At 40.9% G+C, this 24,278-nt stretch overlaps 1 protein-coding gene across 2 annotated transcripts in view; it reads left to right on the forward strand.

The window, feature by feature from the left end:
* Nucleotides 1-736: 736 nt before the first annotated feature.
* MICAL2 (microtubule associated monooxygenase, calponin and LIM domain containing 2) overlaps nucleotides 737-24,278 on the forward strand; it is a 51,646-nt gene continuing 28,104 nt past the window's right edge. For both annotated transcript variants that reach the window (XM_053945577.1, XM_053945576.1), the window contains exons 1-6: nucleotides 737-1,068; nucleotides 18,793-19,000; nucleotides 19,632-19,748; nucleotides 20,739-20,840; nucleotides 22,615-22,770; nucleotides 23,688-23,788. In XM_053945577.1, the coding sequence (XP_053801552.1) occupies nucleotides 805-1,068; nucleotides 18,793-19,000; nucleotides 19,632-19,748; nucleotides 20,739-20,840; nucleotides 22,615-22,770; nucleotides 23,688-23,788 (948 nt within the window). In that variant the 5' untranslated portion in view covers nucleotides 737-804. The remainder of the gene's footprint in view (nucleotides 1,069-18,792; nucleotides 19,001-19,631; nucleotides 19,749-20,738; nucleotides 20,841-22,614; nucleotides 22,771-23,687; nucleotides 23,789-24,278) is intronic.

The following is a 24,278-nucleotide window of genomic DNA, read 5'->3' on the forward strand; positions in this document are numbered from 1 at the left end:
GACTCCAAACACATAACTTCAGCATTGAACATGTGGAGACGTGGAGATAAAATTCCTTTCTGTGCACTAGAGCACCAAACCCTTTCTCATTTTGGCAAGAGTGTTAGGAAAAGGGGGGCTCTTTGTGATTACTTGTTTTCTGGTTTCTTTAGTTCTGGTGTGACTCGTGATGCTGTTTCTGCTTGGCCTGTTTTGTGCATTTGCTTGTGGCAAGTGATTGTGCCAAATCTAAATTGTTCTGGGTAAGCTGCACCCTTGGCCCTAACTTGTGCAACAGCATAAAAAAATCCATCAAACCATGTTGACTTTTGGCTGCAGGTTTCCATAAGTTCTTAAGACCAAAATGTCACTTGCTTTTACATAAGTTCTGCTTGGGGAGAAAATCTGGACTTTTGGGGTTTGCTCATCAGTTATCTAGGACTGAACAACAACAACAAAAATTAAATCCTCAAGTTCTCAGTGAAGTTTGTTCTTCTTGTAGCAGTAGGCTTGAGTTAGCAGGGTTTTTATAACAGTCTTTGTGAGTACAAATCATCACAGCACAAATGTTATGTTTGTTTGCAACACTTGGGTATCACTACAAACTTTTTGAGCCTGCTTGTCTAGTCACTGTATGCTGGGGTTTTATGTTCTTATTGCACGTGCAGTTTGTGGATTTAATTTTATCATGCAGAACCTGCTTTAATATGACCTGTGTTTGTCTTTTCTAGGAATAACATGTGTGGAAGTACTTGCTGTTGTTGATCACCTGTACCCCAGCACAAGAGCTCCAGCTTAATCACCCTCAAGCTCTGCTCTCGGAACATGGGGGAAAATGATGATGAAAAATACAACCAAGCTGGCCAGATATTTGAAAACTTTGTACAAGCATCAACATGCAAAGGCACCATTCAGGCCTTCAATATTCTCACTCGCCAACTTGAATTAGATCCTTTGGACAATAGAAACTTTTATACCAAACTGAAATCGAGAGTGACCACATGGAAGGCCAAAGCTTTGTGGAACAAGCTTGATAAGAGAGCAAGTCACAAAGAGTATAAACGCGGAAAGTCTTGTATGAACACTAAGGTAAGTGGAATTCAGTTTTGGATTTCACAGCTTGGGAATTTTTAAACTTATTTTTCTGCGGAAGCAAGGTTTCTACCATCACATGCAGTGTGTCTGTTCAGTAACCCTTCCTTTAATATGCTGAAACTGGTTATTGACTGATTTGGACAAATTTTAATGTGTTTTTCTTCTGAAAGTTCTGTGGAATCTCACAATATATGAGTGAGCCTTGAAGCATCCTGTTTTCCAGTGTGTCTCAGACTTTCTGTCCTTTTTATACTTCATCACCAAACAAGTGTAAGATGTAAACTTCTGAAGAAGTAGGCTGCATTCATTACAGATTCTCAAGAACTACTTGCTCTATTAAACAGGGGTTTGCAAACTGTAACATATTCAGCAGGCTCCTCAACTTTGTGCATGCTGTAAGAGACCAGGGCTGGCCAAATGTGTTTCGGCAGCAGTTCCTAAGCTGCTCTCTGAGAGTGCTGCTTGGAGGTCTGGGGATCTGTCTCTGTCACCTGGTATTGGCTCCAGTTGCTGTACAACAGCAAAAGACAGTCCTGCTAAGTTTATGGATTGAAGTCCTTTCCTGGAAGTGCTTTTTCACAAGCAGAATGTGGGTAATTGCACTGTGGTAGTTACTGAGGGAGATGGCCTGCTTGGTTGTGGAGAGGACAGGAAATGATCTTTTCACAGAGCATGCAATGCATATTTTGATAGAATGCACCATTGAGCACTGGTGTAAATCTTGCTGACAAAACTGTACAAAATACTCTAGTTCCTGCCAGTTGTTTCATCTGGCTATCACAGAATATTTCTATTAGCTTTGTCCCAAGAGCAATTCATTCATGTACTGCCGAGTGATGGCTAAAATGTTGCCCCAAGAAGGGTAACTTTTAAGAAGCTACTTGACTGTATAGAGGTAGAACAGAGAGGAGGGGCATACTGGGGTATAACTAGATACCAAAATGTGGAGGGCTTTTTAATTAAAACTGTTACTGAAGTGTTCTTTAATAGACTCAGAAGATAGGCAGTGTTGAAAGTCTCTTTCTTCTGATTTGCATCATTGACTGAAACTTCTCAAAAGCATGAGTGAGAAGAACACGAAGTTCCCTTCATTACATAGAGAGTCCTCTGATTTTATTCACTTTTCATAAGATCCCAGTGATTATTAATGTATTTTAAGGTCATAAGGGTCCTTAATATAGTTTTATTTAGTAAAGGAGTGTCATTGCAGCTATTTGCACTGTGTTCCTGGCAGGCTCTGTTTTTCTCCTCTCCTTTTCCCCTTCATTTCCCTTTTTGACCTGTGCTTCCTTCCTCCCTTTTTGTTCTTTGGAAAAGTCCTTGAACATATGTCATGGAGCATCTTTGTGATGAAAACAGACAGGAAAGGGAAGGAATGAGAAAGTGTCTGATGATTAACAAATTATAGGAAATATTCCACATGCACCTCACCATACACATACAGCCCCAGGTCCAAATATCCGTGGTAGTAAGTTGCTTGAGGAAGTGTTTGCAACACAAAAAAGCAGTTTTAAGACTGACGTGAAATGTAAAAACTAAATCTTCTCTCAAATGGTGACATTACAAAGCCAAGGCTTTGTTCTGTAAACTTCATAAGAAAAGTGATTAATTTTTATTTTGTGAGACGACTCGTGGAAATGGGTTGGTCCATAAAATATATAGGCTGTGTAATTCTTTACAATGTTGCCAAGGAGGAAGCTAATCAACACCTTCCACAGTGTTGAAAGTATGGTATTACTGCCCCTTGAGATTAAAGATTTATTTTTAGTGGCATGGTGTAAATATTTGCAGAAATTAATGGACATTTCTATGATGCACATACGACCAACTTTCACATGGCTATAGAATGTCTGCATGTGAAGAGTGTGGCTATAGATATTCCTTAAAATACTTGGAGATGTTCATCATGAACCTGGCCCATGCCCAGACCTGCACTTCAGTGTGTCATCACTGATTTAACGAGAGAAACATGAATCTTCAGATTGCTGGGAATGAGAGCAGCAGCCACAGTCAGTGGGCTCGGTGGGGATATCTACCAAACATTCCTGGGGTGTGAATCACAGGCTGCTGCAGAGCCTATCTCTACCTGTCCCTGCAGCATGGGAGGCTGCTGTGCTGGGAGGAGTGTGGACCCTGACCATCGTGGTGGGCTCTGACAGCCCCACTCACAGATAAGGGGTTCTCAGAAATGCTGGCAGCCCAGCCAGTGCAGAGAGGTTAGGCTGCAGCATGCACAGCACCCTTCACCTCCACTCCAAATGGTGCTTTTAGCTTTCTGTCTTATTGTGTGCTGTGCCAGTGCTGCTTGCAGTGGTGGAGCAGGAGCTCACAGCTGCATCCTGGCAGCCGTGCCCAGCGCTCACCTCCATGGGGCTGCCCGGGACTGCTTGAGGCAGATCTGCCCAAAGTAAAAACCCTACTTGTTAAAGCAGGATCTCAACTTGAGCAATGAGCTAAGTGGATTTTTGCAGTTGCAGCTCTGTAAACAGAGCCAAGGTTGCTAGTAGGCATCATTTAAAAAAAAAAAAATATATGACTTCAAGGCTTTAAATGAGGTTGTGGCCTTGAATGCTGCAGCTGAGCCTGCAGCTCCCGGTTCTTAGATATGGCTTTGCAATCTTCCCAATCTTTAGAGGAGATAAAGAAGATGCAGTTGGGTTCTAAATGACTCATAGGAGGTTTGTTAGGGTTTTGTTCTTTTTTTTGGGTGCCTTTTGTTTGTTTGTTTTTATTGTTGTTGTTTTTTAGGGTTGTTTTTAAAACAAAATGAAAATCTGCAACCTCATCCCAAAACTGTTGGGTTTTTTTTGTTGTTGTTGGTGTGTTTTTTTTTTTTTTTATGGTATTTAAGACCTGAATGCTGTGCTTGTTGATTTTCGTGCTTGTAAACTCTTCAGCCACACTTAAGTTACTATTGCAATATACACAAGTTTTATACATACAGAACGTTCCACTCCAGCTAAATAACAATAATCCTGTGTCTTAACTGCTCTTGAAGAACATTGCCAAATATGGCTTTCAAAGTTTGTACAGTGATACAATTTTAAGCTGGATGAATAAAACTGGTTGAGCAATTTTCAAGAAGTTCAAACCCACTGCTATTTCAGAGTTGTCTTACTGGGGGCATTATTTTCCCTGAATTCTTTTTAGAGAAAAAAAAACACAAAAAAACACAAAAAACCACAAACCCAACCTGCCCCCAAATAACACCAGAGTGCTGTAGAAAGACATGCACAGAACTGGAGCAGAAATTAACTTTCTGAAACTGTAGGAGTCTGCCTGTGTCAGTGTTAAATTTTCACAAAACATAAACTTCCTTCAGTCTTGAAATTCTGAGTTGGGATTGAATCCTGTTCAAAATTTGTTTCTGGAGCTGGCACCTGCCTAGTTCACCAGCATTAGAGAGAAACACAAGTTTGTACTAACCAGGCAAAACTGTAGATATCACACTGTGCTTTTTTGCAAATATGTGCAGAAAAAGTGCAATTTCTTCAATGCTGACAAAATTTCTCTCTAGTTTTCATCTTCTACTTGTTAATGCAGAGGAGCATGGTTGGACTCTGAAATGATTATTTGTTTTTTTCAGGGAATGAAGCTGGACAATTGAAGAACATTAAAAGTTTAATGCATGTTCCCTATGTTTGAATATCAGTCTAAATTTTTGAACATGCAAAAAACATCATGCAGTGATGAACAAGAATATCTATAACAGTTAGTGTCAGTATATTCATTAGCCTTCTTAAGACATCTGTGAATGTTGCCTCTCTGTATGGAGCAGATTCATTACTTGCACTTGATTTACATTTACTTTCAGTTTCCCCATTGTAAATGATATGAATATGTGCATGCACATATAAATGAGGCTCCCACTGATGTTTGAGATAGGTATGAATATGTGTCAGGGGGTAGCACCTGGCTCATGCTGTGCACCCGAAATTCAGGCTCTCCCATGCTTCAGGGGAGCAGAGATTTCTGCACATGGGAACATCCCAGGCTTACTCTGAGAGGGGGTGTTGGTTCTCTGAAGCATGCAAATGTGGTGTTGCCTTCCCCTTCGAAGGTGCATGCTGTTTTTGCAAAATACATGCTTTCACTTGAGAACTAAGAAAACTTGGCTTAAAGTGCTACCGTGTAATTATCAGCTGCTTTGGTAGACTCTGGCATTTCTCTCTGGATGTTCCAGTTTTGGGACAAAACTCCCCAGTGGAGGAGGGACAAATTCCTGGGCACAGCTTTGGTCTTCTGAGCATTGTTTGTATTTTGGACCCCACCTTGGGCGGGAGACTTGTAGTCTGATCTGCTGTTTTGAGGCTGAACAATATTAGCATAAAGCAAGGATAAATAAAATTAAGCTAAGAAGTTTTGAAAGCTGTGCATTTAAAACCATACATATGTGCATTTGTAGGTATATGGGTATATGGAATCGTATAAAATCCTAAAAAACAGATTCAATGATCTTGAAGTCTACTGTAGAATCATTTAGGTTGGAAAAGGCCTCTAAGATTGAGTCCAGCTGGTTAACCCAGTACCACTGTGTTCACCACTAAACGTGGTTCTCTTCTACTCATTCCTGAACTTGGCCTTTCAAATCTTGTTTTACAATAGATGAGGTTTCCTTCCAAAACCTCCTGTTGGGAGACTTATTGCAAGAGAATGACTCTAAAATTGTTTTTAACCATGTTTCCAGGACTTCAATAGGCATGGAGTGGCTCTTTTTGGTACTGTCCCGTGCTGTCAGTCTGGCTGGGACTCGAGGGCATCGATGTCCCTGCTGCAGAGAGGGCTCCATGGTGATGCTTTATCCAGCACAGCAGTACAGAGAGCCTGTGGTTCGGGGGGAGCTGGGCCAGGGTGTGAGTCAGCAGAGGAGGAGCCCTGGGTCAGAATTGGGCTTGGAGGTTTTCTGACTGAACCCGAGCCCTGTCTCCCTGTTCTAACCACACCGGTGTACCCATGAGCAATAAAATGGGGGATGGTCTTTGTCTGCAAACCCCTTCCACTCCTTTTCAAATTGTTTCAATTTCTAAAGACTGCCAAAAGAATGCCTTGGGAGTTAACAAACCTACTTTGCTGGTGCTGTCCTTCCCACAGAGCTGAGAAAGGGAAAGGAGCTCCTGGTGTCACTGGGTGCTGCCGTGTTCCGTAGCCATAGGGTGATCAGCAGGACGAGCAGAGGGTGCCAGGTCTCTCTGCTTGTTGTTAGGTACAAAGTGCCTTCCTTCCAGTCCTCAGTTGTTTACAAACATCCCATTCTGCAGCCTTGCCCCTCGTGGTAAATCAGGCGGGTTGGGTTCCACACGTCTTCCTCTTCCCACCTTCCTCTGTGGTGCTAAACAGATACTTGTCTATTAATTAGGCAAATCATCCAGCATGCATGGACCTGCAGGTAAAGTAGCCAAATTTCCTCCCCAAGTGCTGGCATTTCTTGATCCTTCAGAGGCAACAGGGATTTTCAGGCAGTTTCTCCAGTGCTGTACATACTAGTACAGAAGCCAGTGAGTTTGAGTGTTCAACTGACCTGACTGATTGCATCCCTCAAGACAAACATTTGGGTTTTAATTGAGTAATTGAATTGTAAGATGAAAGAAGGCAAAGGCAGTTATGCTCCAACGGAAAAACTATCCATATTGTAATGAAAACTTTAACCTCTTTACTCTTCTAAAGAGTAAATACCAATCCCTTTTGCTGGATTTACTAATTCCTCAAAATAATTATTGGAATGGGAAGATTTCCAAACCTGATAATCAGGGTTTATAATGAACACACGAAACTTGTTGCAGATATATTAGATAGTGTTGCTAGCTTGCTTATTTTAATAAAAAGGCATTCCTGTGAAGTCCACAAAACTTGACCTAGTCAGCCAGAAGATGACTGCCAAGTTAGGAAGCTGAGTGAATGAAAGGTTGTGGCTTTTTACAAAGAGGCATTCAGCTGCTTTGTGTGTGTGTGGTTTGTGTGTTTTTTTTTTTTTTTTTCTTTAAACAAACAAACAAACAGTGCTTGGATAGTAGAATCCAGAAGCTGTTGAGGTTTTGGGGAATATTGAGGGCCGCATGTTCTACTGACATTTTAAGTGGCACCTAGGTGTGTTTGGTATACTTGAAAGACAAACTGTTTCTCTTGATATTGGTGCTTCTTTGCTTTTGCCCTTTAGGACAGGGATTCTAAAGGTTTGCACCGGATTTCCACTGTAGATTTATTTTTAAGGATTTTAGTAAGCAACTTTTATTTCAAAGCTGTAGAAAATATGGGACTAATGAGGATGAGTGGCAAGGAAGGTTTGCTTGAGATGAGTGGAGAAAGCAGTAAATCACCTACGAACGGGTAGTGAAACCACAGTTCTTGAACACTGCATTCACATTCATTTCTGTAAGGATTTTTAGAGAGGGGATAGGGAGAAGCTGGGGTGATGACAGGACACACAGCAGACGGTACTTTGAGAACAAAACAAAGTATTTGACTCTTTGTGATGTGTTTTAAACTGAGATTGGGCCAAATTACATCAGCAAAAGCAAATGTTTGGCATGTGATTTGGTAATGAAATCACTTTATTTTCATTATCCTGGAGACACTTCCACAAACACAGTTTCTTCAGCTTTATCAGTCATGAAAAGCAGTGAAGCCTGGCCAAAGCAGAGCAATCAGACAGGCTAGATAAGACTTTTTAGGCATGTGGAATTTAAATTTTTTTGGCTTGGAAGGTAACAGTAGCTTTACATCTGTATTTTAACAGAGCTCTGCTGTTCCTCTGTCTCTCACTTAATCGCTTTGCAAGTAATCGAGAGAAGGGAACTGTCCCACCCTACCTGATTTCCTAGATATTTTATGAAGATTCCCACAGGGAGTGACACGCAGTTACTTTCACACAAACCACCACTATTGTCACCGCAAGTGGCTTAATTAGGTCTGAATGAAACAAAAGGTTACAACAGGGTGTGTTCCCATGACCCTGGCTCTGTAGGGCTTTGGGGTTTGGTTCTTTGAAGCAGCTGGGCTGTGTCCATCCACCAGGAAGGCTGCTGTGGGGGGGCAAGGGGATCTCCAGGGCAGGATGCTTTGCTTGGGTCAGGTCTTTCTCCTGCCTTCCAAGAGACCCGTGTGGTTGTTACGGGGTTGGTGCCAAATGTGGTCGTTAGGGGTTTGTTATTAGCTATGCTTCCAGCTTCTCTCTGGTAATGTTTGTGTTCTGATAAGTGAGGAAATACATAACTTTTGCTACCAAGAAGTGATTAAACACTTGGCTGCTAAACCCCAGATTTCAGACAATAAGGCAATTTCCTGTCTCCTGCAGCTAAGGTCCTTCCTGAGGTTCCCATGTCTGCCCTGAGAACAGGGGGTTTGGGGATGTGGTTGCTCTCTTTCTGCTGACAAACAAAATTCTACATTATCTGCTGTTAAGGCCTCAGTGCAGATAGCTTTGAATACTCTTTTCTTAGAATGCAAAATACCATAGCTCTAAGATGCTGTATAAGAAGAGAAAATGTAAAATATATCAGTAGAAGATTACTTTCGTAAGCAAGCAAGAAAATTTCTATTTGCTTCTATGGCTTCTCTCTAAAAAGCCATAATATTGATGGCATTCACAGTGAAAAAAAAGAAGTTTAGCTGGTATCTGTTGAAAAGTAGAAATTCCCTTTTAATGCCCTTGAAATTGGTTTAATTTGCTTTATTTTCTCTGCTATGCTGATTAAAGGGGGATTATTTTTGTCAGACAGTTATTGAAATTTCCACATTCCCTAACAAATCTTCACTTACATAATTTGCTTTACAAACAGCCAGCTTTCTGCAAACTGTTTGCCATCTCCAGTCTCTATATTTGTGTTTTAACCTGAGATCAGCAGGGTAAAATTGCTAGAAGCTACAAGGAGATTATGAACCTTCCAGTAGAGGAGTGTAATACTCGGAGAAAATAGGGAATATGCTGCAGAAAATGATCTGGTGCTTGTGAGGACCCACACATCCAGCCACTTCCTTGGTGCAGATGAAACCCCAGCTGAAATATTCTGGCAGATAAACTGGAGCAAGTCCAGAGCAGAGCAGCAGGAATGGTCAGAGCTCTGCAGAATGTGACCAGCAGAAGAGGCTTCAATACCTTCACCTAATCTGTGCTAGGGAAGGCCCAAGGGGAGCACCATGGGGTTGGCTGGAGCACAACCAGAACTGCTGTGGCATTTCACCTTCTGTCTCTTGTCGTCTTGCTGATGCTGATAGATCAAGTTCTGATTAGCTTTTCAAAGTTTGCGCTTTGCCCTGGACATTTCCTGCTCCTGAAGAGCAGCTCGTGTTTCTCCAAGGGCGCACAGTTTCTAATTGACAAAGCAGCCAAGAGACACCGCCTGACTTGCCTTGCACCACTCTCTGGATTTGTTCATCTGACTGAGATACTGTCTGAGCAGAAACCATGGGGCTCTGCCACGCTGGGAGTTAGCCTTGTGTTGTTCCCTTCTCCTGCCCCTTTGAAAGGTTTATGAGAGCAGCTCTGAAAGGACCCATGCAACAGCAAGCGCTCCTTCCTCCCAGTCCTGTCCTGCCTGCACTCTGCCTGCCATTCTTGCAGGATTTACAATTCAGATAAAACAACTGCTCCGGGGTAAATTGTAACTCAGATTAGAAAAGTTGCAGGAGATGGCAGTGAGCTTCCTGCCAAAGATTACACACCCAGAGCAGTAATAACAAGTTATGCAGATCAGCAAGTGCTCGGTGGAAGGCAAAGACATTTCTCTCAGGTTTCTTCTCCCCACTTTTTCTCTTACTTGTGCTTTAGCAAGGTAGGAAACAATGGGATAGGGTAGGAAGCCATTCCTGGCTGGTGAGGCTGCTGCTGGGTCTGGTCCCTGCTTGGCCAGCCGTGGTTCTGCATGCCCTGCCTGCCTGGAGGCACCTGGGCTAGGAAGTTCACTGCCTGTCAGCCCAGATACAGCTCTGATAGTGGCAGAACAAGCGTGGCTGGTGCTGTTGAGGCAGCTGCCTCCATCTGCATTTCACCCTCCCTGGAATGCGAAAACAGACTCATTAATACGTGTAAATAAACACTGGTCTTCTGTGTATGTTTATCTCCTTTCTGTTGTGTCGGATGTTGGTGTAAAAGAGACTATTGCACCTCGTGATGTGCAATTTGCTGCCAAAGTTTATGTCTCCAGCTCTCTGCCTCTCTTTTTGAAGCGTGCTTATTTTTATATTTTTTCACCATTTTATATTTATTTTTTGAGACCCTTTCCCTCAGTAATAAGGGTTATTATGTACCACCCTTGTTTTCAGCCAAAAATGGTTTTGGAAATAAGAACTAGAGATGCTGAAATTTAACTTTCACTGTGTGATGTGCTGCCAGCAGCCTGGTTTGTGGGTTCTGTGACTGCTGTTAACTTTCCCCGCTATCAGAAGCCTTCTTAAAAAATATGCTAAAGGTAAATATTTTTAATTCTGGTTGTTTGAACAATTCAAGTCCATCTTGCTTGCTGGCACTTTTGGATGATAAGAAGTGCTGGTTGGTAATTCCTAGTGTTCTCAAATTGTAAGCAAAACTGTCAAAAGAAAAGGCATTGTCTACCTAGGGTAAACTGGTTTGTGCAAGCGACCAGTTAAGCTAGAAAAAAGTCAGATTATCACTCTTTTTGGAGCTGTATTTAGATTTACTAGTTAAATGTCTGTCGGTGCCAGCAGTGGAAATTCAGTGACTTTGAAGGCTGCTTGCTGAGCTGGAAAAAAAAGAGCCCAAGAGCCCAGAACTGTTGCCTTCTGGTACTGTATTGCATTTTGAGCTTGTCTGTAGCTGATGCACACTGCTGTACAGTCATTCTGCTTAGGAGAGTTAGGAATGATGGGATTAAATGATTATGATCTTTAAAAATAAATAAACAAGTAAAATCTAAAAATCTGGATTCTGACTCAGACCTGATGTCTGTTTCTATATGAGCTCATTTACTCAGGACTGGCTTCTAACAGCCATGTCTTTAATGAACGTTGGTTAACAATTCACCTAATAGAAAAATGAATTTTAGAACGTATTTTAAAATATTCTGTGAAATACCCTCAAAATAAGTTAACTCCCCACTTAGTTGAAAGGCCAGTTTCCACGTGGAAGCTCAGCTTGTTTATTAGATTCTTGTGATGCTTGGTTAAAAGTTCCAGGTTTCTCTGTAGATGGGCCAGACTGGAGCAACAGGGATGTATTTTTAAAGTGTGTTACCAAGCTGTTGCTGTAATAAAGCCATGGTTGTTGACCCACCTGCCTGCATGCTTTAGATGCCGTAGAGCATGAGAAATCCTTTCCTCTGGGTACACAGACAAGTCCTCTGCTGGCTGCCCAGCAAAGCCCCTGCCCCTGGAAACCATGTAGAAGATTAACCATTTTCTCTCTATCACTGCTCACAAAGCTCCCAAGACTCATGGCTTGGTCTCAGAGGTGAGGCTCTTGATGCCTTTATTCCTTTATCTCTCTCCATCAGTTCTTTGTTTCTGGATGAATTCTTTGTTTCGTGGTTTTGTTTTGGGCTCTGTTTGCTAAGTTTTTAATTGTAGCCTCAGAGCACGATCTCAGTGTGACTGGCCAGGTACTTACATGCTGCCAACCATGTTCATGGCTGGGATAGTCAGGCAACATTCTTTCTGCAAGGTTTATCTTGTTTTCGTTTTGATTGTTTAAGCAGCTGGCCAAAAAAAAGAAAAGAAAGCAATCTCTTCTGGGTTTTGGGTGTGGGCTTGTTCTTTTTTTCTTCCCTGTGTTTTAGTTACAATGAAAGGCAGGTAAGAAAACAGCAAACACACTTAATTCCTAAGGATGTTGGAGGGCTTATTTTGTGCTTTGTTTGGGGAGATTTTTGGATTAAAGCACTTGCCTGGTTTCTAGTGGATATGTTTACTGAAATGAGTGTAACATTTTTTTTTGTTAGTAATGTCTAGGTTTTTTGGATAACTGTAACTAGTGCAGGGCAACATAAAGTTTCCAGGCATACTTTGCTGCATTATGATTGTCAAGTGTAATTTTTTCAAGAAGTATTTTTGCAAATTGTTCTAAAAGATCTGAGATCAAGTCACCAGATTTAAATACAACAAATGGCACCTGAGAGAGTTCTTCAGAAAAGCTCCAAAGTCCTGAGAGCTCTGATGCATCATGGAAGGCACTCTTGACTTTCTAACACCCTGAGGGCACACAGCCCCTCTTTAATGTGTGGCATAGCAGAATATGAGTTACAGACATCGTTCATACCATTGTTTTAATTTCAAACTATGGAAAGAGCTTTTTTTTTTTTGATACACAGATCTAATATTAGTACATATATCCATGTGACAGAGAGGATGGATGGACAAGTGTGTCCAAATACATCCAGGAAAAATGAAGGCACGTACTTTTTTTCCGTGCAGAAGCTTATCTTCCAAAAAAGAGAAAAAAATCCCAGTAGAGATGTGCCAGATGAATGCAATAAATGTACTAATGTTTCACTTCTGGCATTTTGACTCAATAAAACAGGAGGGCAGTAAAGATAGATCCTCTGATCCCTGGATTGTGCTGTGTCCAGCTGCGAGTGCAGCAGCTGCTGGGGAAAGAGCTGGGGCCAAAGTCACCCTGTGTTAGGTGGCCTCAGATCCATGGTACAGGGGGGAAAAAAAAATAAAGCTGTGGCTCCATTTATGCCAATCACTGATCTGGGAGAGGACAAAACTGCACATTTCTGAGGTGCTCAGCTGGGAGTTCAAAGGGTAAAATGCTGGAAGGATTTAAAGCAGAAGTGGACTCATGGTGAGGCACTGAATTAATGCATTGATGCAGGGTTTTGTTGCAATTAGGGGTGTGTGAGCCTCACTGTTCCCAGGTACCTCTGAACTTCCCCAACAGTGGTATTTATGTGATGCTCACTCTCCAAAAATGCCTGTTCAGCAAGATCCAGCTAGTCTTAATAATATTTTAAGGTACATATTTTGACCTATCTGTAGTGTATTTAAGAAGTGTCAACATAACCCTTTGGAGAGTTAGGATTTCTCATTAAAATACATCTAAGTGAATATTATTTTTGTCAAATGGCACATTTTTTAACCTTGCTAATTCTATGAGGAGCTCATAAAACAGTACAACAGAGGAAAAAAAAAACCTTTTAAAGATTATATAATCTTTGTAGTCAAGTTTAATTAGCTCCTAGGCCTTTTCCCCCACTTTCTTGGGGGAGAAGATGGAAGAATTGATTTTTATTAAAAATAAACTTCAGCCTGTGACATTTTTAATGTTGTCTGAAGTGGCATATAGATTTTCATTTTTCAGTGTCTTCCATGATGATGTTTCAAACTTTAAATTGATTGTTCAGTGGGTTCAGGGTGCATTTGGCTGCAGTGTTGTATCCGGTGTCTGTCAGTGGATTTATGTGATAAAATCTGGGGCTGCAAGTGGGAGATGAACTGTAAGTCAGTAAGTCAGGAATGTCCTGCTGAGCAGTCCTATTTTTGCCAGAAGCATTTTCATATCTAGTAAAGGGGATGGACTGGAAAGCATCGTGGTGGAGAAAGCTCCTGTGGCCGTCTGCCTTAGCTGCTTATGCAGCTATTTTTCTCTGGAGCCTTTCCAGGGGAACGGTTGCTGCTGTTCCAGAAAATGTGTTGTTTCGTGCCTGTCTTGTGTTGCAGCACATTAAGCCCTATCACCAATAAACGCTTGTCCAAATCCATGGAGGATGTGACCCTCTGGAATCAGCCAAATTAGTACTTGGTGCACCCCTGGCACTCCGGGTGTTGCACAAAGGCCTGGGCCGGTGTGAAAGTTGTCTTCCCTCACAGTCTCAGATCTGCAGACTATGGAAATGCATGTTTGCCATGGAAAAGCAAAGCACTGTCCCTCTGTGTCCTACAGAGCCTTCTGTCACTGGGTGGGAAGGCCCACAGCTGCTGAGGACACCTGTGCTTGTGAGGATTAGGGGGCTTTGAGGTTTGTGGGGAAAGCTCCCCCTTTCTGCTCCTTTCTGGGAGCATGATCCATGCCTGTAGGTCGACTTCCAATTGATGGTTTGGCTAAAGGCAATTCAGTAACATGGGCAGATGGGTTTTGCTGGTTTTTCACCAGTGTGTGTGTGCATTTCCCCTGAAGAGTAGCAGTGATGCTTCTGGCTTGGCATGCCGTAGGACAGCAAAGGGTGTGCCTCTGTCTGTCCAACTGTTGTTGAGCTGGAGGCTAAAAATAATCCCTTCTTTTTCACCTCCAAAACAACTGAAAGGCAGAAATGAGGAAATCTTGAATTCCTGGAATGATTGAAGCTTCTGTCTTCATCCCAAGGACAGGGACTAGATCATCATTTAACACCCCTTTATTTTCCAAGATTCATTTAATATTTGGGTACCTTGGGCAGGAGAGGAGTGAGGGATTTAGAGTGGAATGACAACAGTGGGATAATGCACTGGGCTGCAACAGGATTTGTCTGCTCTTAGCTATGCCAAGAGATGCTGTTTGTTGCATCCCTCACCCCCACACTACTAACAACTGGTAGACTCCTTGAGCATGTAAATGCTGAGAGCAAATGTTTTTTTTACTTTTTTCCGAGGTCAATTCAGCCTTTCAGTTATAGTAGATGAGATTTTGGTGACTAGATTGCTGTGGAGTACTATTTTGAGGTAGAGTTTTTTTTGTAGTTTTTGTTGGTGTTGTGGGGATATTTTGTTTGTTGGTTTGGGGTTTTGTTTGTTTGTTTGTTTGAGTTTTTTTTCCATTAAACACAGTGGTGGTGTTCAACTGTTAAACTGCATATGATTTTTCCAGAATGGGATGCAGGTGCCTGGATTCACAGGCTGCTGATTTAATAGTGGGGGAAAGGAGGGATTGCAAGAGGCCTCTACATCGTATCCCTCTCCCTTTCCTCCCCTCCTATTTTGAGTCATTTATTTGTACATTATATGCAGGAGATCATATCAAAATCCTGTGCATGGCACAGAAGCCATTCTGCTGTTGTAGAGGTGACTTGTGTTGCCATTTCGGCACTGGGAATATTTCCTGGAGATTTTTCAAGGCACTGCCATTTCTAAACATATTCAGAGAAAGTAGCATCTCTTACAGTCAGACTGACTTTTGAGTGGAATCAAGCTTATGAGACTTACCAAATGCTGTGTGTGTTTATATTAGTAAATATAAGTGAAAATTTCTGATACAGTTAAATTGTACAAGGAAGAAATCAGTGAAGTTCTGTTCTATTTCTGTCTGAAGATAAATAATGTATTGTGTACTGTGCTTGGTTATAGTGTGGGACAAGATTTATACAGAAACAATAATCTTTTAGGGAATTGTCCAATACTTTGTAACAGTATCATAGAAATAGACTATTTACTCAGCAACGTGAATAAACAACTTGTATAAAATATGCATGGGCTTATTAATGTTTTATTGTGAAATGCAAAATTATCCATGTTTTACTTATTAAGTATGAATTTAAACTGAAATAGTCCTAAGTTAGTCACTAGGCAACTATTACTGGCCTGGAAACTTGCATTAGTCTCATTCAATGGGAATTTTGTAACTTATATTCTTTCTGTAATTTTTTTCCTTAACATAGGTGCTCTTCTTGGGGAATGTGTTAAATTCAATGAAGCTTCTCTTTTGACAGAAAATATTCACACACACCTGCAGGCAGAAAATCAGCCATTTGTACTAAGAGGTTTTCACCAAGAAAAAATGTCCTCTCTCGGTATTATTATCTTGCACTAACACGGTATACTCTCAGTAGTAAAACAAGATATAACATCCAACATGATGCTGATTATTCAGGCAGGTCATAGAAGTCTGGTCATGATCTTATTTTTTCATAAGCTGGTCTGTAAAACTGAACAAGACTTTCTCCCTTCGTTTCCAGTTTGAGCAAGAAATATGCAAAAGGTCTTTGTCTGTTCTTTTCAGCAACTGTTACTTGGAATAATTTGTAGGAGATGCTTTGAAAAGTCAAGTTGCCCTTTAGCTTTGTAGGGGATGATCTGGCACTGTTAAAAGGCAGTTGATGTGTGAATGGTGATGGGGATGTCAAGAAGCCGTTGGCATTTGTTCATTCAGGATTGATTGTTTGAGACTCCCTTATGTGATGCCAGCTGTCATGATCTGTGTTAAATTGCAAGAAATTAGTTTCAAAAGCAGTCCCTGATGAGACAGGAGACTGGGATAACAGGAGGGGAAAATAGGATGCCATTCAAAGTTTGTTCTAGTCTGGCTGCCAGAAGGTTTCTTCTGGGACTCCATTGGCAAGCAGACCACCGGGGAGTGGCATGGGCCCTTCCCTTATTTAATAAAGATAGGAACACAAATGTGGTAAGAATTACTTTTGCAAGGATTTTGTGCTGGTTTTGACCCCAGAAGTTTCAAAATTAGATGAAGAAGTGCCAAGAGTAAGTTCTACACCAGCAGGAAGCGTCCTCAATAAATCATAGAACAAATAGCTCTGTGATATAGATAAATGTGTTTCTGGAGGTAACCATGGGTGGCAGCAAACATACAGCCATTTTTTCATGGTGCCTCTACGCAATTATGAAGATACTTTGTCAATGTGATAGGAGGAGAGGAGAGGGCAGAATCCTCCTTAAAATGCTAACATAGCGTGTTGCAAAGCACCGGGAGGAACGAAGGGTTTTCTATGTGGGTTTTGTTACTTGGCAGGGTCTGCTGTGACTAAATCTCCAAATACTGCTGTTTCTTTTTATTTTTTATTTTATTTAAAGTTGCATTTATTTATGTATAATACAGCTTGTAAGCGAAAAAAACAGCCTCACCTTATCAGACCGTGTAAGGGCTTTATTTGTAAAATGTTTCTGACTGCCTGCTCAACGTGACTGGAAGCTGTGAAGGCTCAGTTCAGTCACTCACTTGTCAGAGCTCAGAGTTCCCATGTTAATCACAAGAAGCATGCACAAAAAGTCTGACCCAGATCCACCAGTGATCCTCTTCAGCTGGGCTACATGTGCCTTCTATTTTCTTCCTTTATATTGTTACATCTGTTGATTTTTTTTTTTTTTTAATATTCATCATTCAGTGAGGAATGTTCTTCTGAAATTGTGAATTAGTATGTTCTTTTAAGAGGAACAAAGCCAAGTGGCTAAGGCAACAGCCTAACTTTAATATCTCTGGTTAACAAAACACTTGCCTAAAGCGAAGCCAAAGCACCTGACAGGAGTTTTTCTTTCAATGGGAAATAATTAGAATTATTTATTAAATTGAAAAAAAGGCATTTTTGCACTTCCATGAATTGGGTTGGACAAAAGTCAGCACCAGATACTTTTTGCTCAAGTTGTTAGATCTGAAAACAAATGATGACCAAACCAAAATAAATAAATGACTCTACTTTCTGAAATTGCTATGTAATGGGAACCAGACTGGAATCCAGCGAGCCTGCAGATAGAGCCCATGCTTGCTTTGAAACTGCAGTCGGTGTCTGGCTCTGTGTGTGGGACGCACAGGAGCGTGTCTGGCCTCTGACACAATGGTCTTGGATTTGCAGCAAAGCCCAGCTTGGCTGTGCTGGAGCTCTCCCATCCTCCCAGACCCACCTTAGCTCTCCCTGCTCCAGCCATGGCAGAGCTGGAACTCGTGGCATGGATTTTATGAAATCTGGGGGGGGTTTGGAGAGTGGAGGGGGTTTGTAGGAGGTATGGAACAACAGCATTGTCCAGCTATAATACTGTTTCTAATCAGTCTTTAGTAATCAGTCAAGGAAATGTAAGCAATAGATATGCTTAGGGTTTAATTAGTTTGCTTTGCCTGTTGGACTGTGAAAAATTACAGCTGTCAACTAAAATTTGGGCAGGAATCCTCTGTAATTGTTTTGGAAGAGATTCTTCCAAGGGTGCTCAAACTTAGATTTAAGCTCCTGAAGTGTGATTGTCCTGAAAAATTACAGCTGTCAACTAAAATTTGGGCAGGAATCCTCTGTAATTGTTTTGGAAGAGATTCTTCCAAGGGTGCTCAAACTTAGATTTAAGCTCCTGAAGTGTGATTGTCCTGAAAAATTACAGCTGTCAACTAAAATTTGGGCAGGAATCCTCTGTAATTGTTTTGGAAGAGATTCTTCCAAGGGTGCCCAAACTTAGATTTAAGCTTCTGAAGTGTGATTGTCCTGAAAGTGAGGATGTTTAGCACTGGGTGAAATGGAATAGGACAGGATGAGTTCCCTGGCCCTGGCAGAGGAGGGCAAATCTGCTGAGTTTCCTTGGCATGTCCTGCTTTACATCAGTAGGTGAACCAGGCTGTTACATCCACCCTCGCTTGAAAGAGAGTAGCTAATAGGGTAAGGCTACTGGCTTATCATAGGCTTGTTCAACAAATCTAGTAAATGTACACCCATTTCCTCTTTAAAATAAAAAAAGCCTACACTAAGACCACTTATTTCCTTTCCCCTCCCTTTTACACAACTGTAATGCTGTTGAGAAACAGCTGCAAGCACTTGAGAAACGCTACATGGGGATTAGAAATGTGCAAGCAGATGCTCAAAAATGTTTGGCTTTTTGCTGTTTTTTCCTCTTACTTCTCTTCATCAGATGCTTTTGTGTCTTCATTAAGCACAGTTTATCCTCTTTTTTAAAGAGGATAAACTGCATGTGAACACCACATGCAAAAAAAAATTCCTTTTCATTGATTTAGGTAAATTGCTTGTTTGTCCTCTCAGTAGTGCACATCCAGTTGTATTTCAAGTCATGTAGCAATAGAGTAAGTTGGAAACTGTGTGGAAGTAATACAAAACCCTGTGTCACGCTCCTCCTTTTCTCTGCCAGTGTTTAATTATTGGAGGTGGCCCCTGTGGCCTGCGGACTGCCATTGAACTTGCCTTCCTGGGAGCCAAGGTTGTCGTCGTGGAGAAGCGGGACACTTTCTCAAGGAACAATGTGCTGCATCTCTGGCCCTTTACCATCCACGACCTTCGGGGACTGGGAGCAAAGAAATTTTATGGAAAGTTCTGTGCAGGATCTATTGATCACATCAGTAAGTATCTGAAGGCATGGGCACTGTTTGGATAAGAGGTTACCAGGATCAGAAGTTTGGTGGAAGCATTCTTGGTTTGGCAGAAAGTTCGTTTGCCTTAACCATGTGCCAGTGCATGTGTGCACACAGAGAGGAAAAAAAAAAGTCTCATTTAAGCAAGGTGGAAATAGAACAAGTTACAGACTTATGGAGCAGATTTTTTTGTTAGTGTGGTATGGTTAAACAACAGGTTTTGATTATGAGGTATGAATAATATTGATATTTATTCCAGTATGTTGAAGGTAGACACAAATAATAGAGTGGACTATTTTACAGGGAAATGTGCTGTAAAATTTTACATTCTAAAACATGCTGGTTAGCAGATCTTTTAAGTGTCACCAAGAGGCAAACCTCTACAAAAGCATTCTAAGAAACTCAGCTGAAATTGGTTTTGCCAACAAGATTGTGCTGCAAGAGGAAAAGGAGGTGGAAGAGAACAACATCCTGTGGTTGTTATGTTTGCATTCATTACAGTATGGGAAATAAAAATGCTACACACTTGTGTTAACAGTGAATTTCAGTTCTCTGGCAGGCTGGTGGCAGCTGGGGTTGCTTACTTATCAAACACATCTTTGCCACTTGCTCTCCACAGGTATTCGACAGCTTCAACTCATCCTCTTCAAAGTTGCACTTATCCTTGGAGTGGAAATTCACGTGAACCTGGAATTTGTGAAAGTCCTGGAGCCTCCTGAAGATCAAGAAAACCAAAGTATTAATTATCATAATACAGTTCTGTTCACAGCAACTTCTTTTTGAGCCAGGTGTTATGTGAAGTTGTGCAAGGCAGTCAAGCACTGGTTGAAGAAATAAAGAGTTTTTTGCCCTTCTTATTCAGCCACCTTGTTCTGTGCAGTTACAGGCGTGATAAGTATCAGTGTGACAGAGCACTGATAAGTCTTAAAACAAAACTGAGAAGGCTGAAGTTTTGCACTATGCCTTCTGGCATGTGTTTGAGGCTTTGTAGGGAGTCCGGTGTGGCTTCTTGGGATCTTCTTGCAAAAACAGATTTTGATTGATAATATAGATATTGAGGGTGGATTAAGTGCCCAGGGCCTAGTTTTGCGTTCACATTTGATATAAATCCCACTGGCACACAGAGTCTTATCAGCATTCTTATGCAAGATTTTTAAACAATAGAAAAATATTTCTAATTTTCTATTTTCTATTTTTTTTAATATTAGTTTTTAGGATGTAGTAATACTAAAATATTTTAAATTTTTTAATTAAAACACTGTGGTATCTCTTCAAAGGGTCATATAGTGACAGTGGAACGGGTATATTAGTTTAAGTCGTTAAAGTATATTTAATTTTAAAACATGGACAGTACAAACACTTTCATATAATCAGCTTTGTAAAAAGATTAAATTTAGCTTTGTGCTAAATGCTTCCATTTAATTTCCATTTAGAAGGCAATTAAAAGCATTGATGATGGAATGCTATTTTTCCTCTTTTAGTAGCCAGCTCTTCCTTGCTGTAACCACATGTATGTGCTGCCCTGGTGAGGTGGCTGTGGGGTTATTTCTGTGAGAATCAAGTGCTTGAGCATCTTCTTGTGGTGTGGCTCTGAGAGGAAGTTACTGCATTAGGTGATCCAGAGAATGAGAAATGCACCCTTTATCTCAGTGCCCTTTCCTCAGACTCTGAAATCACTTCTCTGTTGTAATACTGAAGAATTAATAAATAATATTTGTGTTTTCAGAGATGGGTTGGAGGGCTGAATTTCTCCCCATGGATCACCCTTTGTCAGAGTATGAGTTTGATGTCATCATTGGTGCAGATGGCCGCAGGAACACGTTAGAAGGTGGGTGAATGTGTGTTTTTAGCCATATTAGTGGTCTTTAGGGTACCTTGAAAAATCTGAAAGTTAGAGGAGAGCACAAAGCAGCAGGTTACCTTTCAATCCATGGAAGTCTGTTGTGAAAGCTGTTATTTTATGTGGTACCTTTTGGTTTTGTTGTTAAGTCGTAGCTCAAAATAAAAGACATTTAATGTCATTACTGCTTCTGAGCTCTATTTGCACTGCCTACAGAATGCATTGTGGTGCCATTGGGCTTGCTTCAAGCTTAAGTAATTATATGATGATTTAACTTGAAGGAAGCTGACAAGATGTCAGGAATGGCATAGCCTTTGCAGTTGTGCTGTGAATTTGCCCTGTGTGCTTGAACCCATGACCAAAAGGTGACTGTCAGGTATTTAATGAAGGCAACAGAGGCTTTGCTTCTTTGTAAATGAGACTGAACTTCAGAAGCAGTTCCTCTAGGAACAGCAGCAAAAGATAATAAATAGCTCTAAGGTGTGTGGGAGTAGAGGGTGTAAATGTTTCCTGAACTTGAGTCACTGCTGAGAATTCAGACCACCTGAGCTGTGTTTCTTAGAGAGACACTGGCTAAGCTGCTCCTGCATCACAGGAACAAAGCTTTTACTTAATTATATATTTCCCTTTTAACTCTAATTATATCCATGCGTGTTTCCATTCTCTCAGTACACTTTTTCCTTTTTTTTTATTACCTTCATTGTCTGCTTATTCTTTTATCTGCCAACTACAATGTGCTTACAGTTAATTCCTTATAATGCTGTACTATATTGTTGTCTGGCTGCCCCCCATAAAAGATTGCTTAAATAGTCAGGTACCAGCCAAACCTAATTATTCTTACCTCACCTGCAGACTCTGTGAAGAGGTTGATGTTTATCATCATACGAGGATCTAGGGGAGTGATTGGTGCACTGAAGATATGTACAGAAGCTTGTCTTGTCATATCAAATCTATCCCAATGAAATAACGAGAACACATCAAGAAGCACAGAGACAAAAACCCATAACCAATTTATTTCTTGTAATAAAATAACATATTTATGATGTCATCTGAAGCGGGCTAAGAATACACTAAGGATCCTCTGTCCTACTTCATAACTTAATTACAGATGAGGGGAACATTGAAAAACTTCAATGTGTGATTGCAAGGTTGTGGCTCAGGGGGCTTTTTTCAGTGAAAAGTGAAGGCAAAGATGGAGCAAGGAGCTTCTCAGTTGGTCTCACCTTGGAAATACAACAATTAACCCACTGAATATTTTTCAATTCCAAATACCTGTGAAAAATCTCATTAGCTGGTAGTGTGTGCACCTAAGCACTGCTACAGAGGTTTCTATTTTTCACATCATTTTCTGCTGCTTTTGACTGCTGATGTCTTGCATCTTTTTCAAGAGCTGTTCACCACCTATATAACAAATACCTAACTTGCCATTTAGCATGTTAAAAATGTCTCCTTCCACTGAAATTAACCTATTCTATTCCCAGACATGTCAAAATTTTTTTCCATGTTTTTCTTTACTCATAGTTTTTCCTTAACTTCTTCCCTTAGTTCCCCACCCAACCATTTTTTAATGAGACTTTATCTTGAATGCAGTGCAGCTCTAGTTTTGCAGCTGGAAATGGGGAGAAAAGACTCTTTACATTTAAGGGAATTGGTGTGTTGTTTGATGAAGTGTAGGAAAGATATTGAGCTGTCTTGAGCTGATCCTCCCTGGAAGTCCAGTCTGAAGTTTGCAGTGGTTTTAATTCCTGTCTTTGCTCACCAGGCTTCAGGAGGAAGGAATTTCGTGGAAAGCTGGCTATAGCGATCACTGCCAATTTTATAAACAGAAATACAACTGCAGAAGCCAAGGTAGAAGAAATTAGTGGGGTTGCTTTTATCTTCAATCAGAAGTTCTTCCAGGACCTGAAAGAGGAAACGGGTGAGTGCATCCTCATTTTTTTCCACGACCAAATACAAGAGGCAGCAGGGGAACTCTATGTGCCAGGCCACCCTCTTGTTACTGGTAACATTAGTTTTGAATAATCTGTGTAAAAAAAAATTTCCAAGTGATAAAATATTGTTGCTGTCAGAAGCTTGCAGACGGAGGTGTCCATTTATGGTACAGTGGGATATTTTTTTAGCTTGGGTGTTGCCACATCATGGCTTGTTTTAGTGTTTAAATTTTTCTCAACTGCAAAAATGTCTGCTATGTTGAACAAATTTGGAAGAGCATTTTCAGGGCCCAGAGATTTTCCCTTAAGACATGATTTGTTTTGTTTCTATCTGTTCACATGCTGAACAGCTTAAACCCTTTGAAAAAGTCTCTGCCCTTCTGGGAGGAGTTTATTCTTGCTTTTTGATGTGTGGAGCTGATAAACTGAGAAGACCTAGAATCTGCCATAAATACTAAAAATATAAACTGTAAAACTCATCTTAATGGAAAGGAAGATGAATCAACTATATTCTTGATTTACAGCTGATTTTTAAAAAATTACTGTTATGATTGAAACCAAACCCCCTGGTTAGACCCAATGCCAGAGCCCTAGCAACCCAAAAAACACTTTGCTGCCTTGGCACCCAGTTCTACCTCAGGAACTGCTAATGCTGTAGTTAACTAGCTGCTCCCTGAAAGAATGCTGAATAACTTTAAACTGTGCTGAGAAGAACTCCTGTTGGGCGAGACCACTCTCCTCTCTTGTTTTGTTTCATTGCATTTTGCCCACTAATCCTTCATCCCAGCTGGGAGAGTGGAAGCATCCCAAGAGGGAAAGGCACCTGCCGGGATCAATCCCGCGCTGTTAGTAAATGACATAGGCAGGGCGCTGCCTTTGGTGACAAATGTGTCTCTCTTTTCAGGGATTGACCTGGAGAATATTGTTTACTATAAAGACAGCACGCATTATTTTGTGATGACAGCAAAAAAGCAGAGTCTTCTGGACAAAGGAGTGATTATTAACGTATGTAAAAATGCTGGTTAAACCCTGTTTTATTTGCTTGGCACAGAGTAAGTGTGAACATCTGCATAAACGTTGCTGCATGTTAGAGAGGGTGTTTATAGACTTAATCACTTCATTCAAGCTCAGGTCACTTGGATCTTACTCTGACATTTTTAGAATTTGCTTTTCCCTTCAGTCAGCTCAAAGTTTCAATAGAGAACTGAAAACAATACTACCTAAATTAATCAGCTTTGAAACTGGCTGAAATGAGATCTTGACTCACCTTGGAAATACGTGGTGGGATCGTCACAGCAGAAAATAAAAACCTCAGTTATTTAAGGGTGAACTTAGCACAGCTATGTTCAGTTTTATCAGGCAAATAAGGAAGTGTAAAAACCTACCCTAGGCTAAATTGCAAATTCTCTAAAGTGGGTGAAACATGATAGAAGAAGGGTATAAAAACAATGGCCTGACCTTTCAGGGGTACTTGTGATTTTGAGGTATTTTTTAT

This window comes from Vidua chalybeata, chromosome 6 (genome assembly GCF_026979565.1).
Source record: "Vidua chalybeata isolate OUT-0048 chromosome 6, bVidCha1 merged haplotype, whole genome shotgun sequence".
NCBI classification, from domain to species: Eukaryota; Metazoa; Chordata; class Aves; order Passeriformes; family Viduidae; genus Vidua; species Vidua chalybeata.